Below are 27380 nucleotides of genomic sequence, written 5' to 3'. Positions count from 1 at the left end.
TAAGAATACAGTGCAATAATAAATTAGTCTAAATGTATCTCAGAACTTTAAAAAATAACTTTAAAAATGCATACATGGTGCCTGGTACATAGTAAGAGCTCAATAAGTGGTGGATATAGTCATTGGTTACCAGTCCCCTTTTGATCTCTCTAGATGGATAATTAATAGTACAAGGGTCCAGAGGGTTTTCCCCAGAGATCCCTTGCTCCAAGCAGAGGCAAATACAGAAAGGTAATGTTTGGAAAGAAAACCGTCTCTACCTGCCAGGAAGGTGTAGTTAGGGAATTGCAGCAGTAGGGGATGAGGAACAGAGTGGAGGGCACCTCTCACCATAAAGCTTACCTCCTCAACCCAAAGAGGATCAGGCTGTCTGCGATAAAAGAGAGATTCGGACCTCTTGAATCTCTAATCTAAAATGTTGAGTGAGTTTTTGATTGTTTCTAAATTTGGAAATGGCATCAGCAAAAATGTAACCAGTGTGTTTCGGTCTCTGGCTAGACAGTGGGATTCAGTAATATGCCAGAAGGAGAATGTACATGCTGTATTCATCTCTAGTGATACGGTCATTTGTATCTACAGTATGTAGTGCTTAGAGACTTCAAAGTGCTTCCACTTCATTGTTCTTGGAGATTTTCCTCCTGAGATATGTACTTCTCACTACAATTATTAAATTGGCTTTCTAGTATGGATCCTAAAGTTGAGGGTGAGATAAGTTGGCTTTCACCATTTCCTTCTCTATAACAAGAACACTTAGAGTTAAATTAAATTTAATAGAATACTCAGAGTCCCTAGCTCCTTCCTATTCAATGCTCCAGATCTGCAGAGTTGAGGGACCTCATCGAGAGCTTGGCCACCTTTCCTGACTATTCCTCCCTTTGCTCTAACAACCTACTTGCCGATGAGAAGACTCTCCCCTGGTTCCCTTGTGGGGACAGAAGCCTCTGTGTTAGCTTTTAAAATGCTTGCTTCAGCAGGACAGTCCCCAGATTTCCCTAACTACAAGACTAATTGAAGGCTCTGTACCACTTCCATCCACTGCACTCTTGCTAATATTAGCAAGGGTAATACATGTCACAAGATGAGAAAGGGAGAATCAGGGAAGCTCTCTCTCCCCGTCAAACACACACACACACACACACACACACACACACACAAGAAGGTACATGACAGGGTTATTTTGGGGGTCTCTGCAATGCACAGGAGCCCAGGCACTGCCTGTCTTGGCACTGCTACACCAGTTTGCCACTTACCAAACCTACTTTATTTATCCATTCATTTGTTCAACAAACATTTAGAGAGCATCTAAATTATGTCAAGTACTAGGAGTCCAGTGGTCAATATACTGTCCCTGTGCTGAAGGAATTTCTAGCCCATCCTATAAACTGTCACCACCAACCTTCTCTCAGCCTGAGAGTTTAAGGGGTTTAAGTGTGTATTAGGAAATGAGGTCACTTTCTGAAAATCTGGAACAGATGCCAAAACAAAGATCCCTTGTTATTGTTTCTATTACAATGTGGAAAACGAGAGCATTTCATGCTACTTATTCTTCCTGGGAGACATCGAAAATTCACATTTCACAAGTCAAATGATAAGATAATACTCTAATATATGAAGTTTTACACCTACTTTTCAAGTTTTTGGTGATCTTGCCTCATTTTTTAATTTTGTTTTTTAAAGTGACATAATATTAAACTCTCCTAGTGAGTGTTAAAAATCTGGGAGTTTTAGAAGAGGAAAATGTAAATCATTAAGAAAATTTACAAAAAAACTTAGAGGCAACCATTATTATCACTATTTGAAAGGGAGAAATTGAGGCTCAGAGAGGTAAAATAAGTTCTCCAAGTTCACCCCTTGGGAAGAGGCACAGCAGGATTTACCCCTGCACTAATATCTAAGTGCTGCTTCCCCATAAATTGATGAAGTGTTTCTGCTCCTATGACCACCCCCATGAGGAAATGGAGTCTAGTCACTCTGGTCTGTTCCCACCAGGACTTTGCTCTTCCAATGATCCCTTTTTCTTTTGCATTTTTGGTTTTTTTCCATTAGCATAGAAGTATTTTATAATAGTTCCCATTAAAACAAATAAACAGTCTTGTCCTGAAGTACACTTCCAGGTGCTGCCCATTTCTCCATTCCCCTTTAGTTTACAGAAAAACTTCTTGACCTGTTGTTATTTGTATTCACTGTCTCCACTGCTTCACCTCTCACTTTCTCAAATCCTCTCTTATAGTGCTGCTGTCTTTGTTCTGCTACAAGAGCTCACCATGCTGCCAAGTCCAGTGATCAGTTCTTAGTCCTCATATTAAGTAATAGCTCAGCAGTGCTTGACACTGATGATCATGCCCTTCTCCCTCCAATGCTCTCATCCCACGGCTTCTCATTTCCTCCACAGGCACTGACTGCCCTTCTGAGGCCCCTGTACTGGCTCCTCTTCTTACCTCTGAATGCTGGGCCTGGGCTCAATCTTCAGCCTCTTCTTTCCTCTGTCTATGTTCACTTTTGAAGCAAATAGTTTTCAGTCCTAACAGACCCACTGCCCCCTTTCTATGACAATATCTTCTATCACTCTCCCTACTCTCTTGTTGCAACTCAGGGAATCTGTAGAGACATGTATAATTTAACACTGTAGCTTTTTCATTTTAGAAAAGTAAAATTAGATGTAATTTGAAAATATATAATTATGACATTTTCTTGTATTTAACTCTTAGTACTACACTGCACAAAAAAATAAATACTTCCATCAGCACTTGGCAAAGTTAAAAAAAAGAAAAATGAATAACTAAATAAATAAAATAATACCATAACATTTAGTAATACATTTAATTTAACGTAGTATATAATCCCAAAATTATTAAAAGAGTCAGCAGGTTTTACAATCACATTCACTTTATCTCTTCACTACCACTTGCTGTGAAACCTTGAGAATTATTCTGTTTCACCCTCAAAGGTTTATTGATCCTGTAAGGAGCAAATGAAATGAAACTCATAGCTAACACTTTATACTTGCTTGTGCAAAGTAAACATTGTTCCTAGCATGTCATATGTTTCACTTTGTTCTTTACCACAACCTTATCAGCTCGTCACTATAATATTCCATTTTGTAAATGGGAAAACTGAGGCTCAGAATTAGGAATTGCCTAATGTCCCACAAAAAATGGTGCAGCCAGGATTAGGGTCTGCCTCTAGAGTCTGCATTGTTACTGATGATGCTGTGACGCAGAGTATATGGTAGATGCTCACAAAGCTTAGATGGTATTATTAAAAGGTATTTTTACGTTTCTTCTCATCTTAACAAATAACTCATTTTTGAAAATGTGAAATCCAGATGTGAATTTGAATCACTGGTAATTTATTTTCAGTAAATTGTTATGTATTTTTTTTTTCTTCCCAGGACATGGTGACCCAGGCATCTCCGTACCTGTTTGAAGCTACAGGAAAACGATTTTATTTCAAAAATGTTGTCATTTTGATTCCTGAAACATGGAAGACAAAACCTGATTATGTGAGACCAAAACTCGAGACCTACAAAAATGTGAGAATATCAAGTTCTTCTTCCAAATTCCATTTTTCCCTGTAACCCAGATTTTTTTTTAAATCAAAATACTCTAGAATCAAATGTGAATATTTAAAACTTACTCCAGTGTGAATAAGGTTACTTCATTCACTGAAACTTTGTGATGATAAAAACTTTTTGTTAAATTTCAGGCTGATGTTCTGGTTGCTGAGCCTACTCCTCCACAGAGTGATAAACCTTATACTGAGCAGATGGGAAAGTGTGGGGAGAAGGGTGAAAGGATCCACCTCACTCCTAATTTCGTATCCGGAAAAAAGTTACGAGAACATGGACCACAAGGTAAGAAATGTTCTACCTTACTTCTCGTACAATATCACTATTTTACATTCAAAATGTATCAACACTAGCATTATTTTTGTGAGTAAGCACATATAAGCCAAATAAACTATTAGATATAAACATCATAGCATTTTTCACTTAAAATAGAATATGCATTTCACTTAGAACTTCTAGCGTTTCTCAGCTATGAATTATTTTAGATACATGTATAAATATGATATTTTGAATTTTCATAAATTATTATTATACATTATACTACAACTGAAAAGGAATTTAATTTGTATTGTTAAGCTTCTATGGATCTGTAAGGAGACAACTGAATTAAATCTTCTGCCTGCAATACATATAATAGCCAGAAGATGGCGTATATATGCAGTGCTGGCAGAAGTGCTGGCTTCTAGGCACACAGAAGCTTGATTTTAAAAGAATACAAGTTGCCCAGACAAAGATAGAAAGAAAGTATTCCAAGCTAAAGAAACATATGTAAGAAAGACCTGAGTTGAACAAGAGCATGATGTGACCTAGAAAAAGAAGGAGTTCAGAAATTCATCATAATTATAGAGTTGGGAAGTAAGTAGAGAACAGCAAGAAAAAAGGCTGCAGAGAAGAGCGGGCCTGAGGCATCAGGGACCTTGTACAGCATGCTGAGAAGCTGGACTTACCCTGAAGAATGGAGACATGGAGTCCAATCTGGTGACTATTGCAGCAATTCAGGAGTAAGTGGCAATGTGCCTGGAAAGGTGAGAATGGATCAAAAAGACAAAGGTGGTGTAGGCAGACCTTGAGGTTTGATGGGATATGAGCCATAGGGAGGAGAATTTATTGAGGATGCTGCCCAGGCTGCTATAGGAATTCCTGGGCTCCCATAGCCACGTGTGCTGATCTCTGTCATCATACCTGCACCACCAGGCATTTTTGTTTCTAATCACAAATATCCTCCACTACACCAGGAGCTATATGAGGATAGGGCAGCTGTTTCTCTGTGTCTGAATAACTGCTTGGCACTTACTAGGTGCCTGATTAACATTTGATGAGTCGAAATAAGTATTTATATTTTAGGGAAATGTACAGTTGTGATATTAGATCTAAAGAAATCAAGTCTAAAAAATCAACAGAGCAAAGCATAAAAATTCCAAAAAAATTGCTTTCTTCCAGTGTGAGAAGGTAATTTTGCCATTCTTATTGTAATCAGGTTTTTAAAATATTTTATCACAGGTAGGGCATTTGTCCATGAGTGGGCTCATCTACGATGGGGAGTATTTGATGAGTACAATAATGATGAGAAATTCTATTTATCCAATGGAAAAATCCAAGCAGTAAGGTACAGATACTTTGGTTTAACTTTTTCCATACTATTTTAAATTGCAAACGTTTTTTTCTGGAATTGATTACTTTAAAAAATGTGTGTCCTGTTGTATTTTCTAATTCAAATTCATTCTTAGTGCCTTCTTTTTCAGATTTCCACAAAACTACCATTTTGTTTACTTTACGAGTGCTTCAGTTAATTGAATTCTTCACTCTGCAGCTAGAAATCATTTGCCTCCTTTTTTAAAAAAATTGTACCAACTATAATAAATCTACAGGTGCTACGTTCAGTGTCTCCATCATCCCATACCAGCATCAGTGACATTGACAGAGCTAATGAGGCTCTTCAGTTCCTTGAGGGAAGAATAATTTGTTTTTTTTTTTTTTTTTTTGAGACAGGACCTTACTCTGTCACCTAGGCTGGAGTGCAATCACAGCTCACTCCAGCCTCAACCTCCTGGTCTAGGGCGATCTTCCCACCTCAGCCTCCCGAGTAGCTGGGACTACAGGAACACATTATGACATCAGACTAATTTTTATATTTTCTGTAGAAATGGAGTCTCACCATGTTGCCCAGGCTGGTTGTTGAACTCCTGGGCTCAAGAGATCCTCCCACCTTAGCCTGCCAAAGGGCTCACACCTATAATCCCAGCAGTTTGGAAGGCCGAGGCAGAATCACCTGAGGTCAGGAGTTCGAGACCAGCGTGACCAACATGGCAAAACCCTGTCTCTACTAAAAATACAAAATATTAGCTAGGTGTGGTAGCACCCACCTATAATCCCAGCTACTTGGGAGGAGGCTGAGGCAGAAGAATTACTTGAACCCAGGAGACAAAGGTTGCAGTGAGCTGAGATTGTGACACTGTACTCTAGCCTGGGTGACAGAGTGAGACTCCATCTCAAAAAAAAGAGAGAGAGACTAAGTGCACTGCTGCCTCCTAGAGCCATGCATAGCCTACGGATGCCTTCAGCCTGTACACTCTGCACTACACAGACCACAGCCTCTGGGGGCTTCTCTGATGCAATTATACATTGCTTTGACTTTTCGAACCCAATGGACACCATTCCAAACCTAACATCTATCTTTCCTAGTTCTCTTTCCCAAGCTTCCAGACAGTTAGACACTGTCTATTGCCTTGGCAGAAAGGCTGATTGGTGGTATTTCTTTCTAGAGATCTTCTAGAAATGTGTACATATAGAGCATGTTTTTCCTTTCCACAGATAAGACATGATTACCACCTACTCTTTAAAACTTTTAATTTTAATATATTAATAATATGTATTACTCTTTATCTTCAAAATTTTAAATTATTTGTAAGGCTTAGAAGCAGTCACACAAATGTCAGTACTGCCTAGCACAGAAGGTTACTTCATTCATGTGATACAAAACATCTGTTGGAAGCCAACAATCTACATCATATTTAATAGGGAAACACTAGAGACATTGCCAGGATTAAGAACGGCCACTATTATCACAATTATTGAACCTTGCTTAGGAAGTTGTGGCTAACGTAATAAAACTGGGGAGGTAAAAAGATGGGCTACTAGAAAGGAAGAGAGAAAATCACTGTTATGCAGATGATGTGATCCACTTAGAAAACACAAGGAAATAAATGGAAATTAAAATTGACAAGGGAAGCCAATAAGGTCACCAGATACAAAATAATTATTCAAATTACTTTTCCATATATTAGCAATAACCAGTTCAAAAATATAATAGGAAAATACTTCATTCAAGACAGCAATGGAAGGTATAACAAAAGTAGAAACAACTCTAAGAAATGTAGAAGATGTATTTAGAGAAAACTATAAAATCCTTCTCAAGGGATTAAAAGAAAACCAAGACAAATTGAGACACATTCAACTCATGGAAGATATAAACTCAAATAAAATTCATATGTAGGTTTTATGAAAATCTAGTCAGAAGTACATCAATTTTTATCTCATTAAAAAAATCCAAGAGTTCGTTTAGTAGATAGTAGCTAAGATCACTTTGGGGAAAAAAGTAATAAAGGGAATTCTTACTTTTCAAATTTTAAATATGCTATAAAACTAAATTAATTAAAACAATGTGGACAGACATTTACATATATGATAATTTGGTTACTATAGGTAGAATTACAAATCTATGAAAAAAGGCAGGATTTCTTGAGATAGACAATTTTTAACTATGTGGGAAAAAATTAACATACTCTTTTCCAATTGGATGAACTCATTAAAGATAAAAAGCAAAATTATAATGAAAAATAGAAGAATGTTAATAAGCGTCAAGTCCCTAGACAGCAAAGCTCTTTCAATGCATTCAATCTTTGGAAAATATAACTAAGAATAATAATTGTGACTACATATAAATTAAAAATTTTGTTGCACACAAACCAAACATAAACTAAATAAAAAGGAAAAAACAGAAAAAGATATTTCCAAAAATAAAAAACTTGTAGAAGCTTAGTATTGTAACACATAAAGAGCTTTTAAAAAATCAGTAAAACAGTAACATCCTAATAGAAAAATAGACAAAGGAGAAAAATAAATAATTTACAAAAGAGGAAATTAAAATGCCTAGGAGTTTGAGACCAGCCTGGGCAATATGGTAAAACCCTTTCTCTACAAAAAAATTTAAAAAATTGGCCTGGCATCGTGGCATGTGCCTGTGGTCTCAACTACTTGAGAGGCAGAGGTGGAAGGAACACCCAAGCCTGGGGATAAGGTTCAAGCTGCAGTAAGCTATGATCACACCACTGCATTCCAGCCTGGGCAACAAGAGTGAGACCCTGTCTCAAAAAAACAAAAAGTAAAGAAAAGAAATTAAAATGTCCAATAATAAAAATATTCATACTTACTAGTAATGAGAGATGTAAATTTGACAAGGATGAGATTCATTTATTACCTAGTAAGTTACTGTCAGTGGGATGAAAGCTCTCACAGATGGTTGTTAGAGGCATAAGTTCATGCATCTTTTCTGGAAAGCAATTTGGGTGACACATATCAAATTTTAAAAATTTCTTGGTCCTGTGATTTCATGTTTAAAAATGCATTGTAAGGAAATGATACAACAGCTGTATCAACAGGCTTTAAAATGTTCAAACTTTTGGACCCAATAATTACTCAGGGTATCAATCACATGGCAAACTTGGAAATACAGTCAAAATTGGATATGAAATTTTATTTATCCATTGATGTTTTATTTATAGTACTTACAAATTCGTAAGGAAAACTAAACTAAACATGTTAGTCTGAATACATGTGATAGTATTAAAAGATAAAAAATTATTAACATTTTGAATTTTTTTTTGAGACAGCCTCACTGTGTCTCTCAGTCTAGAGTGCAGTGGTGCAATCTCAGCTCCCTGCAACCTCTACCTTTTCAAGCCAGTTTCAAGAGATTCTTGTGCCTTAGCTTCCCGAGTAGCTGGGATTACAGGTGTGTGCCACCACGCCCAGCTCTTTTTTATTGTATTTCTGGTAGAATTAGGTTTCGCCATGTTGCCCAGGCTGGTCTCAAACTCCTGGCCTCAATCAATCTACTCACCTCAGCTTCCCAAAGTGCTGGGATTACAGGTGTGAGTCACCACACCCAACCACATTTTGAAAAATATTAAATAATATATCAAAAAATTATATGCTAAGTTTTTTTAAAAAGCAGGAAACAAAGCTATATGTGCAATGTTATATTAATATGTAGAAAGTAAAAAATCCTTCAACATGGTAACAGTAGCTCATTTCTGATGGTGAGACATGTTTTTTCTTTTCTTTATGCTTTTTGCCATTTTCCAAATTTGCTATGGTGTTCATGCATTGTTATATACTTTAAAAATACAATTAAACAATAAGATGTAGGAGGAAAGCATTCCAGCTATAATAGCAACAAAACTCATAAATATCTAATATATGGAAACATTTAAAATAACTATGAACACGCCAGAACTCTACAAAAACCATATGAAATAAACTAGGAAAGAAACAAACAAACAAGAAATGTCAGCAAATCCTTTCTTGTAAATAAAAGAGGGCTCTTCACTTTGTAGGGATGAGGGGAATAGATTCAGAGGTGCCTGAGGACTTAGTTCTCTGTTTTAATGCTAATAGCAGCCCTAAACCAGAGTTGGCTTTTCTGCTGCACAGAAATATATTCTGATACTGTTTTTGTAATCCCCTATTTTCTGGAAAACAGAAATGACTCTGATGACAATTTAATAATTTTGCTATGACAGGGGATGTCCTTGTTTCTTGGATCATGAGAGGAAAATCACATTTAGGCAATCTGTCAGAAACTGAGCATAGACTCTGACCCTTTGAAATGATGACATCACCTAAACATCTAAACTTCCTGTATTTTCAGATGTTCAGCAGGTATTGCTGGTACAAATGTAGTAAACAAGTGTCAGGGAGGCAGCTGTTACACCAAAAAATGCACGTTCAATAAAGTAACAGGACTCTACGAAAAAGGATGTGAGTTTATACCCCAAACCCACCAGACCGAGAAGGCTTCTATAATGTTTGCCCAATACATTGAATCTGTAAGTATCTTGTTCTTTTTTTCCCCCTAGATTATTATGAATTTAGTGAGGCTTTTACTCCAGGTGCTCTAAGGGAGAATTGAATTTTAGAGAAATCATCAGCGAGCAGTGAATTCTCTCTGGGACAAGCTGGGAGTACAAGTCAAGGATAAAGTCCTATCTTCCTTCGCCTCACCCTCCTAGTATCCACGCTTTCTTCTCCATCATCTCCCTGCCACTCGTTTTTTAGTTCAAGTGCTTAGGATTACTTTAAATACTCACAAAGGCATACAAGCACAGACATTCTTACTTAAATAAGGACTTTACTCAGGGGGATTAGGCAGTTCCTTTTATTAGTTAATAAAGACATGATCAATAGGCTCTTGATTTAACTTTCAGAGAGCTCTTTTCAGCCTGCATGTTTGCTTTTGGTGGCTAACTGAAGTTTTCTGTCTTTTTCAGAGTATTGGTTATGTTAGGGAGTTTATACATAGTTTTAACAGCTTTAAATAGTTTTAAAATTTGTAATTTTTTAATGACCAACTGGCCATAAAATGAACTTTGCCAGTCATTTATATTACTGCTAATTATATAAATCAGAAATTTTGCACAAAATGAGATTGAAGGCATCAGTTAACTGACTTCAGTGGGAAGTCTCTCTTCCAGTCTCTCATATAAAATTACATTTTCCTTTTGGAATGGAGGGTGAAATAACTTGTAAGAGTCTGCCAATAGTAATGCAGACTAAGATTTTAAAATCTGATGCACCATAGCTCACCAGGCCCATTGTTCTTCAATTTGGCATTGCAGCCCATTACCAGACCTATTCATAAACTTCGAGGAGGAGGCTCACATTATGTATTTTAAATTAGCCACAGAGTTAAATCTGATGCCTAGTCAGGTGTGGTAGCCTCTTCCTGGGGCTAACACAAAAGTTTTTCAACTCTTCTTCCTAAAAAGTATCCTTATTCATAACATAAAAACATTATGAAAACAGATGACCTGAAAAATGCACATAAAGAGAAAAATGTTGTACAACAAATAATTACTTTTTAAATTAATAGAATCCCAGATATTAGTATTTGTAATTGAATCATAACATTGTAAAGTAACTGAGAGGAAGAACTACATTACTTCTCTTTTGTATACTATGCCTTAAAAAAAAAATCCCCCACATGCTAGGGATATAAATACTAGCAAGTGCTATATGACTAAGAAAGGGAAAGGAACCATCATTTATTGGCTGTGTTAGGGTTGACTCTAGTCCATATATTCTCATTTATTCCCTGAATGATAACTACCACTGTTTTGTAGATTTAATAATTCAGGTGCAGAGAGGTTAATGTTATTAAAAAAACAACAAAATTATATTGAGTTTTTGTTGTGTGTCAGACACTAGAGCCAAATTTTGAGGAAGCCAAATGTAACAAGCAGATTTCTATAATAGATGGTGTATTAGTGCATTTTCACATTGCTATGAACTATACCTAAGACTGGGTAATTTATAAATAAAGGAGGTTTCATTGACTCACAGTTCCACGTGGTTAGGGAGGCCTCAGGAAACTTACAATCATGGTGGAAGGAAAAGGGGAAGCAAGGAACACCTTACAAGGTGGCAGGAGAGAGAGAATGTAGGGGAAACTGCCACTTACAAAGTCATCAGATCCTGTAGGAACTCACTTAGCATCACAAGAACAGCATGGGGGAAACCATCTCCATGATCCAATCACCTCTCACCAGGTCCCTCCCTTGACTTGTGAGGATTACAACTTGAGATGAGATTTGGCTGAGGACACAGAGCCAAAGCATTTCAGATGGAGTTACAGCCCAATAAGTGCATTGCAATGTTAAAGGGGCTTTACTGAAATTTCTGCAGGATACTGTGAGACTCTAAATAGTGGAATGGAAATTCTCAGGTAGAAGAGAAGAAAATGAGGAAATATTTCAAGAGTGACTTTTTGGCTGAACATGAAGGTAGAGTTTACAATGTAGAAGACAGAGGAGGAGCAGGAACTTCTTGACCAAGTGGGTATCATCTCTAAGCAAAGCCTTAGAGATGCCAAAGTCTGGAAGTTTGGGAACTGATAGGCTATAGTAGGGTAAATTAGAGACATAAAATACACAGCCAGCATGAGAATGGAGAATGAAACAAAACTCCAAGTCATGGAGTTTGCCATTTGGTATATGAAGGAGAGGATTGTAACATATAAACAATCATTAGCCACCAAAGGATGTTAAGCAGAGGAGTAAGAGGGAAGATTCTCAGGCAGCTGTGAGGTAGACCAAACAGAGGAAGCAAGATGGAAAACTGCAGTCATCTGAGGGAGGGACTGTGATGGCTTGGATGATGGATATTTCACTGGAGATGTAGGAAAGATGACAAAATGGAGAGGTAGTGAAATATATTCGTCTTGGTTATTTTTTAGTGGGGGAAAGGTGGGAAAACTTCCAGTTTCCTAATTTTGATGATAGGGTGCATAGCTGTGACATCAAGTTAGGAAATACATGAGGAGGAGGAGCAGATGGGAGGAAGGTGATAACGTCAGCATGAACATGTGGAGTTTGAGGAGCATGTGAAACATCCAAGTGGATTTTGGAGAGAGCAGGATTATTAGGAGTTGAAGGTTGGAATATAGTGTGTTGGTAAATGACTGGGAAGTAAGGAAGTGGAGTTTGGTGGTATAAGGATGGAGAAACAAGATGGTTCCAAGAGAGGAATGCTGGAGAGGGTGCCATGGAGAGAGTAATGATGGCTTGAAATGGTAAATTTGAGGAGTAGGAAGGAAACCAAAAAGAGGAGATAAATGGATTGCTGAGGAGCACTAAGGGTCCAATGAGATTGAAGCTCTGGTTTCAGGTAGGATCTCTGTATTATGACTATGATTTTCCCCAGCACTGCTCTACAGTGATTGTGCAACTGAGCCAAGGTTATGCATTAGCAGAGCAGACGGGAGAAGGGCAGAGGATTAAAATATTTTAAATGTAGATTTAAAATATTTCTATCAGGCTAGTCACAGTGGCTTATGCCTGTAATCCCAGCACTGTGGGAGGCTGAGGTGGGCAGATTGCTTGAGCTCAGGAGTTTGAGATCAGACTAGGAACATGGTGAAACCCCATCTCTACTAAAAATACAAAAAGAAGACAGGCATGGTGGCATGAACCTGTAGTAGTCCCAACTACTCGAGAGGCTGAGGTGGGAGGTTAACTTGAGCCCAGGAGGCAGAAGCTGCAGTGAGCTAAGATTGTATCACTGCACTCCAGCCTGGGTGACTGAGTGAGACCTTGTCTCAAAATAAAATAAAATATTTCTTTTAAATTATTAAAGAGTCTGCCAAGTAGTTTACCATTATCTATATCATTTCATTGACAATTTCAGATAGTTGAATTCTGTACAGAACAAAACCACAATAAAGAAGCTCCAAACATGCAAAATCAAAAATGCAATCTCCGAAGCACATGGGAAGTGATCCGCGATTCTGAGGATTTTAAGAAAACCACTCCTATGACAACACAGCCACCGAAGCCCACCTTCTCATTGCTGCAGATTGGACAAAGAATTGTGTGTTTAGTCCTTGATAAATCTGGAAGCATGGTGGTATGTTCAATGAGTCTCAGTCTTCTGGATGCTGGTCACCGATATGCATGTTCTGGACCCTGACTCAGAACTGATGGGAATAAACACAATCTGAGGGCCAGAACAGTTGTAACTATAACATTGTTTTCAGAAATGCCCATTTCCACTTTGTTCAGCAAAGATTCAGCGTCAACTATCTCATTTGCCAAATTGAATTAATTTTCAATTTATGAGCAAAGATCTGATGAATTATATAAGCATAACATTTTTTATGGTTCACTGACAATATATAAGTCTATAGGTCCATAGCCTTTTGTATTAGTCTACTCTCACACTTCTATAAAGAAATACTCAAGACTGAGTAATTAATAAAGAAAGGAGTTTAATTGACTCACAGTTCTGCATGGCTGGGGAGGCCTCAGGAAATTTACAGTCATGGTGGGAGGGGAAGCAGGCATGTCTTACATGGCAGCAGGAGAGAGAGAGAGGGAGCATGCACAAAGGGAGAAGAGCCCTTTATAAAACCATCAAATCTTGTGAAAACTCACTCACTATAAAGAGAACATTATGGGAGAAACTGCCCCCATGTTCCAATCGCCTCCCACCAGTTCCTTCCCTTGATATGTGGGGATTATGGGAATTACAATTTGAGGTGAGATTTGGTTGAAGACACAGAGACAAACCATATCACCTGATCTAGAACGTATCTAGAATTATTACTAATATATTGGAATTTAATGATTGTGTAATCTGTTGTTATCTTTTACTATTTATACACTGGCCCTAAAATTCTACCCAAAGATGCTGCTAAATATAAATGAGAAATTTTCCCCCATAGGATATGCCTCAAGTAAGCTTATAGTCACTTGCTCTACATTAAGGCAGTCACTCCCAAATTCCCTATGGCCTTTTCTGTTATTAGTCTTTCCATCTAAGCCTAACCCAACTGTTTTTCTTTTGCTTCTCCATTTAGACGGGTGACCGCCTCAATCGACTAAATCAAGCAGGCCAGCTTTTCCTGTTGCAGACGGTTGAGCTGGGGTCCTGGGTTGGGATGGTGACATTTGACAGTGCTGCCTATGTACAAAGTGAACTCGTGCAGATAAACAGTGGCAGTGACAGGGACACACTCACCAAAAGATTACCTACAGCAGCTGCAGGAGGGACATCCATTTGCACCGGGCTTCGATCGGCATTTACTGTGAGACGTGTTTTTCTATTGTAGTTTGAAATGTTTGCAATTTATGTTGCCTAACAAATTTCTATTTCCATTCTTTCCATACATGCGTAGGGTCCAACTAGATGAGATAGCCAAGGACAGAACAATGATTCAAATGATGCAAAGACACAGACCTCCAAAGATATTAGTAACCAATTCATTTACCCTTTTGCGCTCTTTTGCATCTGTGCCTTCGTGCTTTTCTGCATATGTACCTACATTCAAAATAGTCATGGTGTGCCTTCTACATTCCAGGCAATGTTCTAGGCCCTAAGAATACCATGAGGGCCAAACAGACACTACCCTTCTGTCATGGAAGATGAGAAGTTCTGTCATGGAACTTCTCGTCTTATTAGAGGAGATACATTAACCAAAAAATAACACAAATAAGTATATATTTACTAACTGTAATGAGTGCTATGAAGTAAAGGTACACAATCATGTAAAAGAGTATCTTCTATGGGAATAAAAAGACCTATGAGTATGGTTAAGCTTTGAGGCAACTGAACACTCCAAACTTCCAGGCATATTGGACCTCCTTTTGGGAAAGCAAAAGGTTTATTTATTGAAGCAGGAGGCTTTAGGAACTATAACTATGACTGTATTGATGTCATGCCTAAAAATCTCATCTGACCATCCAATCACATCATCCCTCTATTTAGATATCCTGTCTCTCCATTTTCAGCATAATTAAGTAAAAATTTCTCTATCTAATATGTAAGATCTATCATGATGTAGTCTTTATCTACCTTTCCAGACTTAAGCACAAGGGATGCTCTTCCTGGCAGCCTGTGTTTAAGCAAACTGGACAACTTGTCCTTCAGAGCTTCCACATCTTTGCCACACTAGTTCCTCACTAAGAGCACTTTCTCCTCCCTTCTTTGAACTTTTAATCATACTCATTCTTCAAAGACCAATTTCAGACACCACCTACTTCTTAACATCTTTCCTGATTCTTTCCACCAGATAGAATTGCTTTCTAAAGCCTATGACTCTTAAAAAAAATTATCTCTTATGATATCTAACTAGCCTGTCTTACATTCTAATTATCCATTTCAATTGAGCAGATCTACTTTAGGAATAGGACTTATCTTCTTATCTCCCAGACTGTTAGCACAATATCATTTATGCCGGAGGTTCCTAGTAAATAAAATTGAATTCATTATTTGATGCACTAATAACACCTGATGTTTAGTTGCTGCAAATATAAAATGCAATATTCCATATTTACTTGGAGGCTATTTAGCCACATGAAACAACATAGTAGATTGAAAAAGGCTGGCAGGCATAAGGTCTCCAAACCTCACAGTGTCTTAGGCAGGTTTGCCTGAAGCCTGCTCGTTGGGCACATCACACCCAATAGCGCTGTTCCGGTTTCCCATGTAGTAGCAGGAATATATTTTTTCCAGCTCATACCTCTTGATGTGGACAATGGGCTTGACCATTTCCTCAAGTGCTTTCTATCACTCTGACTGTTTTAGTCCACCTTGAAGATCAATTCCCTAAAAGTGGTTTCTATTGCATACATAGTCAGCTATAAAACCCTTCTCCAGAGGCCTGCATGCATCTACGTTTTATTACCCTGTCACCCACCCAAGCTTTGACTAGAGGAGCAAATAAGGAAGGAAAATTGACAATGAAATCCCCAATGTGCTGTACCAAACTCTTGCTGTGCAAGACTCTAGTGGAGATGACTAATGTCAGATGGCACAGTGGTGAAGAGAGGACTTCTCATTCTACATTTTCCATTCAGATGAGTGAGAGAGAGTGTGAGGTATACCAATGGAATTTAGGATACCCCCTGGAATGGAGTCTGGGTATGGGGCAGGAGAAGATCTTGTGGCTTCAGGGTGATGAGGCAAAGGACCTTGGATCTTGCACTGTCCTCATGACCCCTGCTGGTCCCTGCTGCAGGCCTTGGTCAGGTCTGCCCTGAACTCCTTGCTGTGGTGTCTGCTGTGGCCATAGGACTTTGGCTTGTTCTCTTGGCTTGCTCAGGGCCCAGTGGTCCTCCCCCAATGACTCAGCTCCACTCTGGCTCTCTCTGTTGGAGCAGAGTCCTGAGCATCACCCTGTCTTCCATCCAGCCTCTAGCCACACTGTACACTCCTCAGTCTGTGTGGCAGGATTATCCTTCTCTCACCTGCCAACACTCAATTCAGCTGCCTTCTGTCTCCACTGTAGGATATGTAGGAACATCTGCCTGTTTTCCATGACACGCAGCAGTTATGGGGAGTGAGACCAAAAAAAAAAAAAAAAATCCAAATTGGGCCTCTCTGGTCTGCAGCTTTATAAGGCCAAGGCCATGGCCACAGCTGACAGGCTTCTGTGCTCTGGGCTCCTTGACACAGCAACAGCAACAGTCACAGCTCTGTTCTCTTATAGGGAGTCAAGGCAGCCTCCTCTAATAGCTAAAACACAGAGTGGGGCAGAAGACTCCTCTGTCCTCAGCTTTCCCTTCAACCTTCAGAGGATGACTTCTTTTCTGACTAGGCCTTCGGAGGATGCCTTCTTTTCTGAGATTCTAGGCCAGAGAGATGCTTAGTCTTGATTGCTTGTTTCCCCTGTTTCTGGGTCTCACCTTCCACTCTTTTTAGGGGAAGAGGGGACTCTTGCATTCTTTTCTTAAATAGATAGCATTATTCTTTTATCTAATTTTCCTACTGTCCTAATCTTATTCAACATTGGTAGCAGGAGTATCCTCTCTACACCATGTAAAAAAAATAAATAATCCAAATCTACCGGGAATAGTTGAGACATAGGTGTCACAGAACAACTAGGAACTGAGGATTAATGGAAACAAAATGTTTTGCTTTAATGAGAAGTGCTGTTAAAAATATTGACAACTCGTGTGACCTAGGTAATAACCAATCAGAACCAACGCCAGCCATAAATAGCTGATATTGTCAGATTGGTGAATATCATACAAGCGAAAGTCTGCCCTGGATCTAATATCCCCCAGTATAATCCCCATTAAATGAGGATGGTTTCTGAAGGCATCTTGGAGGCTCTGAAAGCCTATAAATGAAAGACCACATGAAGGAAACTAGAAACACCTTATTTGCTGTTTCCCCAGTGCTGTCCATCCCTAGAGTTGCCCTGCATCCCACACCATCCTTCTCTGCAGCAGGCTAGCCATGAGGAAAGACAGCGGTCAAGTTCCATGAATGCTGCTGGGTTAAGATTGTATCATTTCAAGACAGACAGATATTTGGTCATTCCCAGGCACTTTTGTTTATTCCCACTGGAATTTCTTTTCTCCTTTCCTGTAAGCAGAATTTTCATTAACACCTTGGCCACCCTGAGTCTGATAACTCATGCCCTGAATTCTGTCCTTAGGTGATTCGGAAGAAATATCCAACCGATGGATCCGAAATTGTGCTGCTGACAGATGGGGAGGACAACACTATAGGTTCGTGCTTTAATGAGGTCCAACAAAGTGGTGCCATCATCCACACAGTGGCCTTGGGGCCCTCTGCAGCTCAAGAACTAGAGCAGCTGTCCAAAATGACAGGTGAGGGATGATTTGCTGAGATCCCAGGTATTGTATCTCCTTCTGGACTGTGAGCTCCAGTCAACTGGGGAGTGGAGGAAGGATGGGATGGAAAGAGATATAGTATAACCTAATTGGCCAGCTAGCCACCCTTACCCCCAAATGACTGTTTGAATGCACTCTGCCCATTTATTTTAAAGCTTTGGATCTAGGACTAGGGAAGCATCAATAAGATGAAACCAGCACAGCACTCTGGTGAGGACTTACGACCTTCTTCCCCAGCCAGGAACCACTCCCTTTCAGTGGCAGCTGGCCAAGAGACCCAGGGGAGACAGATGACAAGCCACTAACTACATAACACCATTGGCACAAGTGCTATATTAGCAACAGAAAGTACAATGAAGCACAAATAAGGGAGTCTTTAACTTTACCCAAAGAAGAAGCATTCAAGAAATAGGAGGAGTAGCAAGGAAGGGGAAAGGGCCTGTTACAATGCAAAAGATCACTCCTAAAATAGAATACAATTCTCCATGAAACCTTAACATATTGTATGTCTAACTCCCATACACAGACAGATGGTTAAAATAGATTCCATATGTCCCCAGCTTCTTTAGCAGAGTAGGTGAACACATTTTTTTCTTGTTTAACTTAGGGATAATATTATGGTTCTCAATTATTATACTGAGTTGCTTCTGAGGCCGCTAAATTGCCAGAGCTGTTTGCTCCTAATACTACCTGTCCTAGGCTGGGTTTCTTAGAAGCAGAGCCTGAGACAAGGATTTGGGTACATGCAATTTATAGAGGGGAGAGCTCTCAGAAGAAAAGGTAGGAGGGAAGGATAGGGCCAGGGAAGGAGCTAAGCACTGATGCAGACCTAACAGAGTCTAGCTGCACCCATAGGGGATTCTGAAATGAAAAGTGCATCACAGACTTATCTCACCTTGAGGGAGGAGGGTGGCCTTTTGTACCATTGTGCCTATCAGCCTTTGGCTGCGGACTGTCAGAACAGGGCAGAGGAGAGGGGCATGTTATTTCTCTAGGTAGGGTGGCCCCTTTTGGTGAGATAATTTCCTGGAAGAGGAGGCAGCTATAAGCCAACACTTAGAGCAACAGGGAAGAAATGCACTTGGCTGGGTAAGGGGATGTGGGTGGGTCATCAACTGAAATTCCCTACTGAAATTCTTTCTGTAACTTCAAATGGAATTCTAACAGTTAAAAAGTGTTTTCACAACAACTAACTTAGTGACACCTATTCTAAACAGCCCAAGACTGCCTGGCCTGGTGTAAAATCCTGTTTTTACGATATGCTATTCTGTAGCTGTCCCTTTGTCCACTGTTATTTCTTCCTGTTGTCACATATGTGTCTTTCCTCATTTAGAAGAAAACTCTGAAGCCAGGTTTGTTAGAATTATGTTTCAAATAAGAGTAAACCAACAGTCTTGGAGTACAGCTTAATGAATTCTCTCATGTAAAAGTACAGGACCTTTAATAGGTAGATTTTATAATACAAATTGATATCAAATCATATCAGAGATTCATGGCTACTTTGCAGATAGTTAAAGTAGCCAGGTGACTAAGATGAAGTCTTATCTAAGATGTAGCCAGGTGAATAGCTAGGTTAATCTATTATTTACTAAGATTTAAAAATTAGTGGCTGGGTGTGGTGGTTCATGCCCGTAATCCCAGAATTTTGGGAGGCCAAGGCCGGTGGGTTGATTAAGCTCAGGAGTTCAAGGCCAACCTGAGCAACATGGCAAAACCCGTTTCTAAAAAAAAAAAAAAAAAAAAAAAAAAAAATACAAAAATTAGCCAGATGTGATTGGGTATGCCTGTAATCCCAGCTACTTGAGGGCTGAGGTGGGAAGATCACTTGAGCCAGGGAAGTGGATGTTGCAGTGGGCCAAGATCATGCCATGAACTCCACCCTGGGCAGCAAAGTAAGAGCCTATCTCAGAAAAAAAGAAATAAGTTAGAAAAAAATAGTATCGAATTCTGAGTTAATGTAGGCACCTATTTGATGTTAATCTATTTATACTTTAATAACATAATGGCATATTTATTTTGTATATTCTCTAAACAACAGCTTAAATGTTACAAATATTTGCTTTCTGGAAAATAATTTCTGAAAATGTAATTGCATTTTAGGAGGTTTTCAGACATATGCTTCTGATCAAGCTCAGAACAATGGCCTCATTGATGCCTTTGGGGCCCTTTCATCAGGAAACGGAGCTGTCTCTCAGCGCTCCATCCAGGTTGGAGTTCTTAATCTTTGGTTTTCATATTTACACATAATCATAGCCAAGATGGAGAACTTAATGGCTAAAAGTTTTAAGTGTTAATTCAGTATTTAAGTTGAATTAAACTCCATTTAATTCAGTATCACTCTTCTGGTACTGAATTAAAATTAAAATAGATGGTTTGGCCTGATATTAGACATTATTTCTAAAATGCAACACTATCATTTAAACAAGGCAATTAGTGTTTACTTGTTTGGAAACAATACTAAGTGATTTCTTCATAGAAATCAGCAGCATAAAATATCATAGAGCCAATAATTCTTTTTTAACATCTCTAAACAAGCAACTAGAGCAATATAATTGGCTCAGAATTTTCTTCAGAGTAGATCATCTCAATTACAAATTTTCTGGGACAAGTGTTCAGGGATTACTTGTTTTATTTTTCCATTACATTAAATTTCTGATGTTTGCCAAGATTTACATATAATGGACAGAAAGTGTTTTGTACTGTAAAAAGCCAGTGGTGTCAGTCCAGATCCCTGGATCTTGGTACTGGGTCTGCCATTAACTATGTGACCTAGGCCAAGAACTTCACCTCTGTGGATTTTCATTTCTCCCCCAGGTATAGGCCAGAAAACCTCCAATGGCCCATCTGGTTCCAAAATTTCAAGAAAACCAAATTGCCTTTCAAAAGTCTTGGAACTATTAAGAAAAACGAACAAATGTAGTTTTTTCAATCCTCTTTTTTAGTAATTGCAGAAATTATTCACATTAATGTTTAAACTAGAGAGAGTGAACAATCATCATTCACAGTGGTATGAACTATAATTTTTATGATGAAAGTTCAGATAAACATAAAGGAATACTGTAATTTCAAAGCCTAATAATGACAGATTTTGAAACCGTACGCTTTCTGGCTTACCAATGTAGCATTTATTCAATCTAGGAAGACAGCAGCTATACCCATCTGGGTTATTCTGGTTCAGATTTAGAAAATTAAACTCAAGGGCCTGGTTTGGAAAAGGGAGAAATGTGTCCTAGAAAAATAATTAAAATGATAAAAGGACAATTTCACCCACATTAGAACATTTCTGCCCATGATTTTTGTATTTAAGAAACCTAACAGAGAGAGAGAGAGATGGAGAAATGAGCAAGACTCATTCACCAGTGTGCCACAAGAACCAGGTCTAAGAGCCCTTCACTTTCTCCATGTACCAGCTTGTAATCTACCTGTGAAACTAGGAAATTTGGCTCTATAACTAGGCCAGTCTGTCTTCTAATAGGTGCTAACTTGAGACAATTAATAACTACCTGGGAGATAATGCTCCAAATCACATTTTCTAAAAAAGCCTTGTTAATCCTTCCCCACCTCATTCCCTGCTCTGCAGCTCCCTCATTCTATTCCAAACAAGTCGGCCTTGGCTTATTTCATTTATCTCCACAGGGCCTGCAATACTACCTGACCTAGCAGTTAGGTAATTCAGACAATCCATGTGTGGGTGAAAAATAAACCACAGTGAGTTCTCTTAAGCGTTCAAAGTCTAGAAAATAAGATGAGCTGTATATACCAATAAATATAGGGTGAAGCACAATATGAAGAATGTCAAGGGATTGATAGAAATAAAATCCTACAGGAGATCAGAGGAAGGGGAGATTATTTACAGCTGGTAAATGAGATGGACAGCAGAGAAAACTTCATGGAGAAAGTAATATCTGAATTTTGAAGGATGGGTAAGGCTTAGACAAATAGAGAAGACTAAGAAGGCTTAGATAAATGGAGAAGACAAATGTAAAGCCTTCTAGGAATAGTAAAGAGAACAATGATAAAGTCAAAGGGTCAGGGATTCAAAAGGATCTTTTGGGAAGCAGTCTTGTTTGGGTGGAGGAAGGAAAATTGTGAAAGCTAAGGCTAGAAAGGTAACTTAGAACTGCATCATAATAGGTCCTAATACCAAATCAAGGACTCAGGCACCACTGAAGTCTTTTTAATGGGGCCCTGGGGAGACAGGGGCAGAAGAGGAAAGACCATATGATGGGAGCTGTACCCTCCAGAAAGTAAGAGCTGTTTTTCTCAACAGCTTGAGAGTAAGGGGTTAACCCTCCAGAACAGCCAGTGGATGAATGGCACAGTGATCATGGACAGCACAGTGGGAAAGGAAACTTTGTTTCTTATCACCTGGACAACGCAGCCTCCCCAAATCCTTCTCTGGGATCCCAGTGGAAAGAAGCAAGATGGCTTTGTAGTGGACAAAAACACCAAAATGGCCTACATCCAAATCCCAGGTGTTGCTAAGGTATGAAGTCACCTTTTTTTCTTTCTCATAATTCAACAAAATAAAATAAAGTTTAACTCACAGAATAATTGTAGCATTTTAAATGTTGACAGTTGTTAAAAGAATAGTCAGTATTGAATCAAAGACAGAACAAAGAAAAAAAACTCCATCCCATGAAAATCACTCAGTATGCCAGCAAGTAAAGAAAAGGGAAACAGGTGATATTCTGCCCAGGTACTAAAGGGAGAACCTTCAAATTACATAGTAATTTAAGATGCAAAATGATCTTCGAAGTTTCGGATCCTAAAAACTATTTCTTTTATCTCAGGGACTCGTCTGTGATAAAACCAAGGCAATAATAAGCATATAGCTTGCAGACCTTACCAACCCCCATCCATCCCCCCACCATGGGATTTTCTTGACAAAGGGAATGATATAGTTAGTTCAAACACACTGAAGCTCCCGTAACTGACAGAGTATCAAACATGCACACTTCTTCTTAGATATGCTTCCAATATGCTTGCATCAGAGGCTTTTTCTGTACGTGACATTGAAGTCAGGTCTGTGTCACCTGAAGTTATTCATTGGAAATGTTTACATGTGTTTTGGTCAGGTTGGCACTTGGAAATACAGTCTGCAAGCAAGCTCACAAACCTTGACTCTGACTGTCACGTCCCGCGCATCCAGTGCTACCCTGCCTCCAATTACCGTGACTTCCAAAATGAACAAGGACACTGGCAAATTCCCCAGCCCTATGATCGTTTACGCAAAGATTCGCCAAGGAGCCTCCCCCATTCTCAGGGCCAGAGTCACAGCCCTAATTGAATCAGTGAATGGAAAAACAATTACCTTGGAACTACTGGATAATGGAGCAGGTAAAATTGGAAAATATATCTTTCATTTTCTAAGAAACAACCAGGGTATGGCAAGAGGGCACAGTCTGATGAGGGCAGTTAGACACAGCACAGCATTGGGGTCTGGTTGGGAGAGTTCTCCATTTCCCCACAATTTCTACATTTCAAAGTGTTGGAAAACATGACGGCTTCTGCAAGACCCAAAACACATTAGTGGCTCAAGCTCAATAGAGTCAGGGTCTCCAGGGAGTTGTCATAGGGTATTCCACAACCTCCAAAAAAGAAAAAGAGGAAAATCAATAACTATATTGTGTTAGGTGCATTGTGTATATATATGCATATATACACTAATACATATATACAAAGACATATATAATCTTTGTTTATAATATCTTCACAACACTTTTCTGAGATAGTCTCCCTACATTGCATAGTTTCAGGTGAAGAAACTGAGGCTCTCACATTTAGAAAGCAGCAGACAGAGATTCAAGCACAGTCCTGTACGATTCCTGTATCTATGCAGACTCTATATTAGCTTGCCCCCAAAGTGAAAATTCTACCCATTATTCTTGTATTTAAGAAGTTTATCAGGGAGAGAGAGAAAGAGACTTCTACGTTTCTTTTTGGAAAAAAACATGTCTGCTACTGTGAAGCAAGTAACCTTATTAGAATGAATTCTGTAAATGAATTTCCTACCTAAATCTACCCTGGGGGAGAAGTCATGAATTTTATTAAATAATCATACAACATTTTTTTCCTCCACGGTCACATATAGCAGTCTAATTTAGTTCAACAGATACTTATTGAGTAGTTACCTTGTGCTACGTTGGGTGTAACAGAGACAAGATATTATGTTAGATATCAAGAAGAAAGTCAACAATTCAAGAAGACAGAATGTACACATAAAACCACACACGCTACATACACAGTGATAAAAGAAGTAAGCCTCACCCTCAACACACCAAAATCTTAATGTCTTTTGGAGCTAATGCTGAATTTCGTGTTGCTTTGAAAATTTGTAGTCTACATATGAGTTGGAAATATACAAATACACTCCTGGTTACCTTTAGGATATTTATTAATTCCTTCACTCTTTATCAAGGGGCTGATGCCACTAAGGACGACGGTGTCTACTCAAGGTATTTCACAACTTATGACACAAATGGTAGATACAGTGTAAAAGTGTGGGCTCTGGGAGGAGTTAACGCAGCCAGACAGAGAACGGTACCCCAGCAGAATGGAGCAATGTTCATACCTGGCTGGATTGAGAATGGTAAGTAATCTGCAATAACACACCTGGCTTGTGCAAAAGGATTGATTTCCAGAGGAAACTATTAAGCCTGTGGGGCAGAATGGTGCATGAATAAATCAGGGTTTCTCAACCTTGGCACTATTAACATTTTAAGTCAGACAATCCTTTGTTGTGGAGGGCTACCCTGCACACTGTGGGATGTTTAGCAGCATCCCTCACCTCTACCCATTATTTGTCAGTAGCAATTTCCTAGTCATGACAATCAAAAATGTCTCCATATGTCGTCCACTGTCCTTTACGTGGACAAACTAGACAAGCCTCGAGTTGAAAATAACTAGACAGAACATAACTTTTGACTGCCTCAGGTCAAAGCCCAGCCCTCTATCAAATACAGTATTTTGTGTAATCTTTTTGTACTTCACTCTCCTCAGTTGTAAAATAAGGATAATAATGGCAGCTACCCCATAGGATGGTCACAAAGAATAAATAAGTAAATACAACTAACAAATGTTACTGGCAAATAGTGTTTAATAAAGGTTTTATCATTACTTTAAAAACATTTCTAATGAAGTTCTTTCCATTGAAACATTTCTAATTTATTCTAATGAAGCATTTCCAGAGAATTTTAAAAAGTAATAATTTAAGATTTGTTATCTACATCAATATCATTATCAAAGTTCACTGTCTTTCCTCTTTTCTCCTGCTTAGACCAGGGAGCATAGTTGATGAACTTCATGCAGGCCAGCACACTGAACCCACGTGTAAGCATGTGGGAATATTACATCCATGAAACATACAGTACCATACCACTTTGGCTTACAAACATTTGCCCTGCACTAGAGCAGAAATTGAAACCAAGTTTGCGTCCCAATGGGTTCCAGGACTTGTTTTTCATCAATCTCTACCCTGTCCTGGGCAGGCTTTTTCCTGATGTTGGTTTGGAGGAAGGAGAAGAGCTTCTTCAAGAGGCTTCTCACTGTAGTCTTTACTTGGGTGTGTGATTAGCAAAGAGAGGGTTCAGAGACACATGGTGTCTCTCATGCAAAAATGATAATGGGTGAAAATGTTTTAAAAGATGCCACTGCTTTTTGAGTTAGGGGAAGGAGGCAGAAGGGGACTGGTTTAGTGGCTAAAATGCTTATCACAGCATTTTACTTATAGTAATACATTTTATTCTCGTAAGTATCCCTTTTTAAAGATGGGAAAACAGAAGCTAGAGAGGTTATGGGCCCATATAACTAACAGTGTTAGTGCCTGGCATAGCATGAGAAGGCCATGTTCTTCCCTCTATCCCTTAATAAGTCTTAATGGCAGTCTCTACTGGTTCTTTGAATATGAACCCTGAATCTGCTACAGCATTCACTTCATCTTTGCTGAGGACCAGATTAATGGGTATAAAGATTAAACGCTCTTTAACAGATAAAATTTTATGAAGATGTAGAGTTTATGAGAAAGCTAATTCTAAGTAATGCCATGTTAAGATCTTATGAGATATTTTTATTGAAAAGAAAAGAGAACCTGAGAATTCTACAGATCAAACAGGCCAGGGTATTTTTTTAATTCCAGGACTACTTTTATACGTGTCTTCAAGAATGTGAATGAAATTGGGATTGCTACAAGAACTAGATTCCCATGCGCTCACTGAGTAAATTAAGTCTTTCAAAAGCACAGAATTTTGGAACCTCCAACATAAAACATTTCATTAAAAACTGAGATTTAATAAGAAAAGTGGAATACAAACATGGAGAAAGTGAAAGAAATATGCATAGAATAAATAATCAAGGCATTCTTGAAGGCCCAGTTGATTAGTTGCCAAATAAATTAGAAGATAAAGAAACCCACATTATTATTTGGGTGGAAGACATTTCTTAAAGTAGTCTGAGGTTTAAAACAGAGGTAGTATTTAGATCAGGTGTGGTGGCTCATGCTTGTAATCCCAGCACTTTGGGAGGCCATCGCGGGTGGATCACCTGAGGTCAGGAGTTCTAGTGCAACCTGGCTAACAAGGCAAAATCCTGTCTCTACTAAAAATACAAAAATTAGCTGGGCGTGGTGGCACGCACCTGCAATCCCAGTTACTCGGAAGGCTTAGGGAGGAGAATAGCTTGAACCCAGAAGGCAGCTGTTGCAGAGAGCCGAGATCACGCCATTGCACTGCAGTCTGGTCAACAAGAGCAAAATTTCTGTCTCAAACAAACAAAAACAAAACAGAGGTAGTATTTAAATTGACATTGTGGAAGGACAAGATCAGGATGGGCAAAAAGATGGGAAAAGAAGCAATTTCATGACAAATGTCATGAAAATAAATTCCAAAAGTTTGTTCCACTAAATATTCAGGAAATATCTAAGAGAGAAGAAAAATTATGATTCTCTGTTTGTGATTCTCTGATGCAACCTGATTTGGGGGCTTGTCTCCAAATATTTAAAATTAATTCTATGTGTGGAGGGAAAGAAGCAGAACTGGGGAAAGGGAAGAGGGCGATCAGATAAGAAAACAGAGGGAGGTATCATTTAGTGGTGTTGCTTATCATATTTTGAGTAATTTTTCAAATGCAGATGAAATAAAATGGAATCCATCAAGACCTGAAATTAATAAGGATGATCTTCAAGACAAGCAAGTATGTTTCAGCAGAACATCCTTGGGAGGCTCATTTGTGGCTTCTGATGTCCCAAAGGCTCCCATACCTGATCTCTTCCCACCTTGCCAAATCACCGACTTGAAGGCGGAAATTCATGAGGGCAGACTCATTAATCTGACTTGGACAGCTCCTGGGGATGATTATGACCAGGGAACGGGTAAGTGGTACCTGGTGTGGACCCTATA

General features: G+C 38.8%; 1 protein-coding gene across 1 annotated transcript in view; it reads left to right on the top strand.

The window, feature by feature from the left end:
* Window positions 1-27380, top strand: part of CLCA1 (chloride channel accessory 1) — a 30330-nt gene that overhangs the window by 1151 nt on the left and 1799 nt on the right. The window contains exons 2-13 of the mRNA XM_032296365.1: window positions 3392-3532; window positions 3706-3853; window positions 5069-5174; window positions 9498-9675; window positions 13031-13249; window positions 14202-14429; window positions 17787-17961; window positions 20086-20192; window positions 22256-22471; window positions 23064-23325; window positions 24407-24577; window positions 27113-27352. Of these exons, the coding sequence (XP_032152256.1) occupies window positions 3392-3532; window positions 3706-3853; window positions 5069-5174; window positions 9498-9675; window positions 13031-13249; window positions 14202-14429; window positions 17787-17961; window positions 20086-20192; window positions 22256-22471; window positions 23064-23325; window positions 24407-24577; window positions 27113-27352 (2191 nt within the window). The remainder of the gene's footprint in view (window positions 1-3391; window positions 3533-3705; window positions 3854-5068; window positions 5175-9497; window positions 9676-13030; window positions 13250-14201; window positions 14430-17786; window positions 17962-20085; window positions 20193-22255; window positions 22472-23063; window positions 23326-24406; window positions 24578-27112; window positions 27353-27380) is intronic.

This window comes from Sapajus apella, unplaced genomic scaffold (genome assembly GCF_009761245.1).
Source record: "Sapajus apella isolate SASKATOON/1434 unplaced genomic scaffold, GSC_monkey_1.0 scaffold36, whole genome shotgun sequence".
Classification (NCBI taxonomy): domain Eukaryota; kingdom Metazoa; phylum Chordata; class Mammalia; order Primates; family Cebidae; genus Sapajus; species Sapajus apella.
Note: the sequence above shows the minus strand (reverse complement) of the source record. Positions and strands in the feature narration are given on the sequence as shown.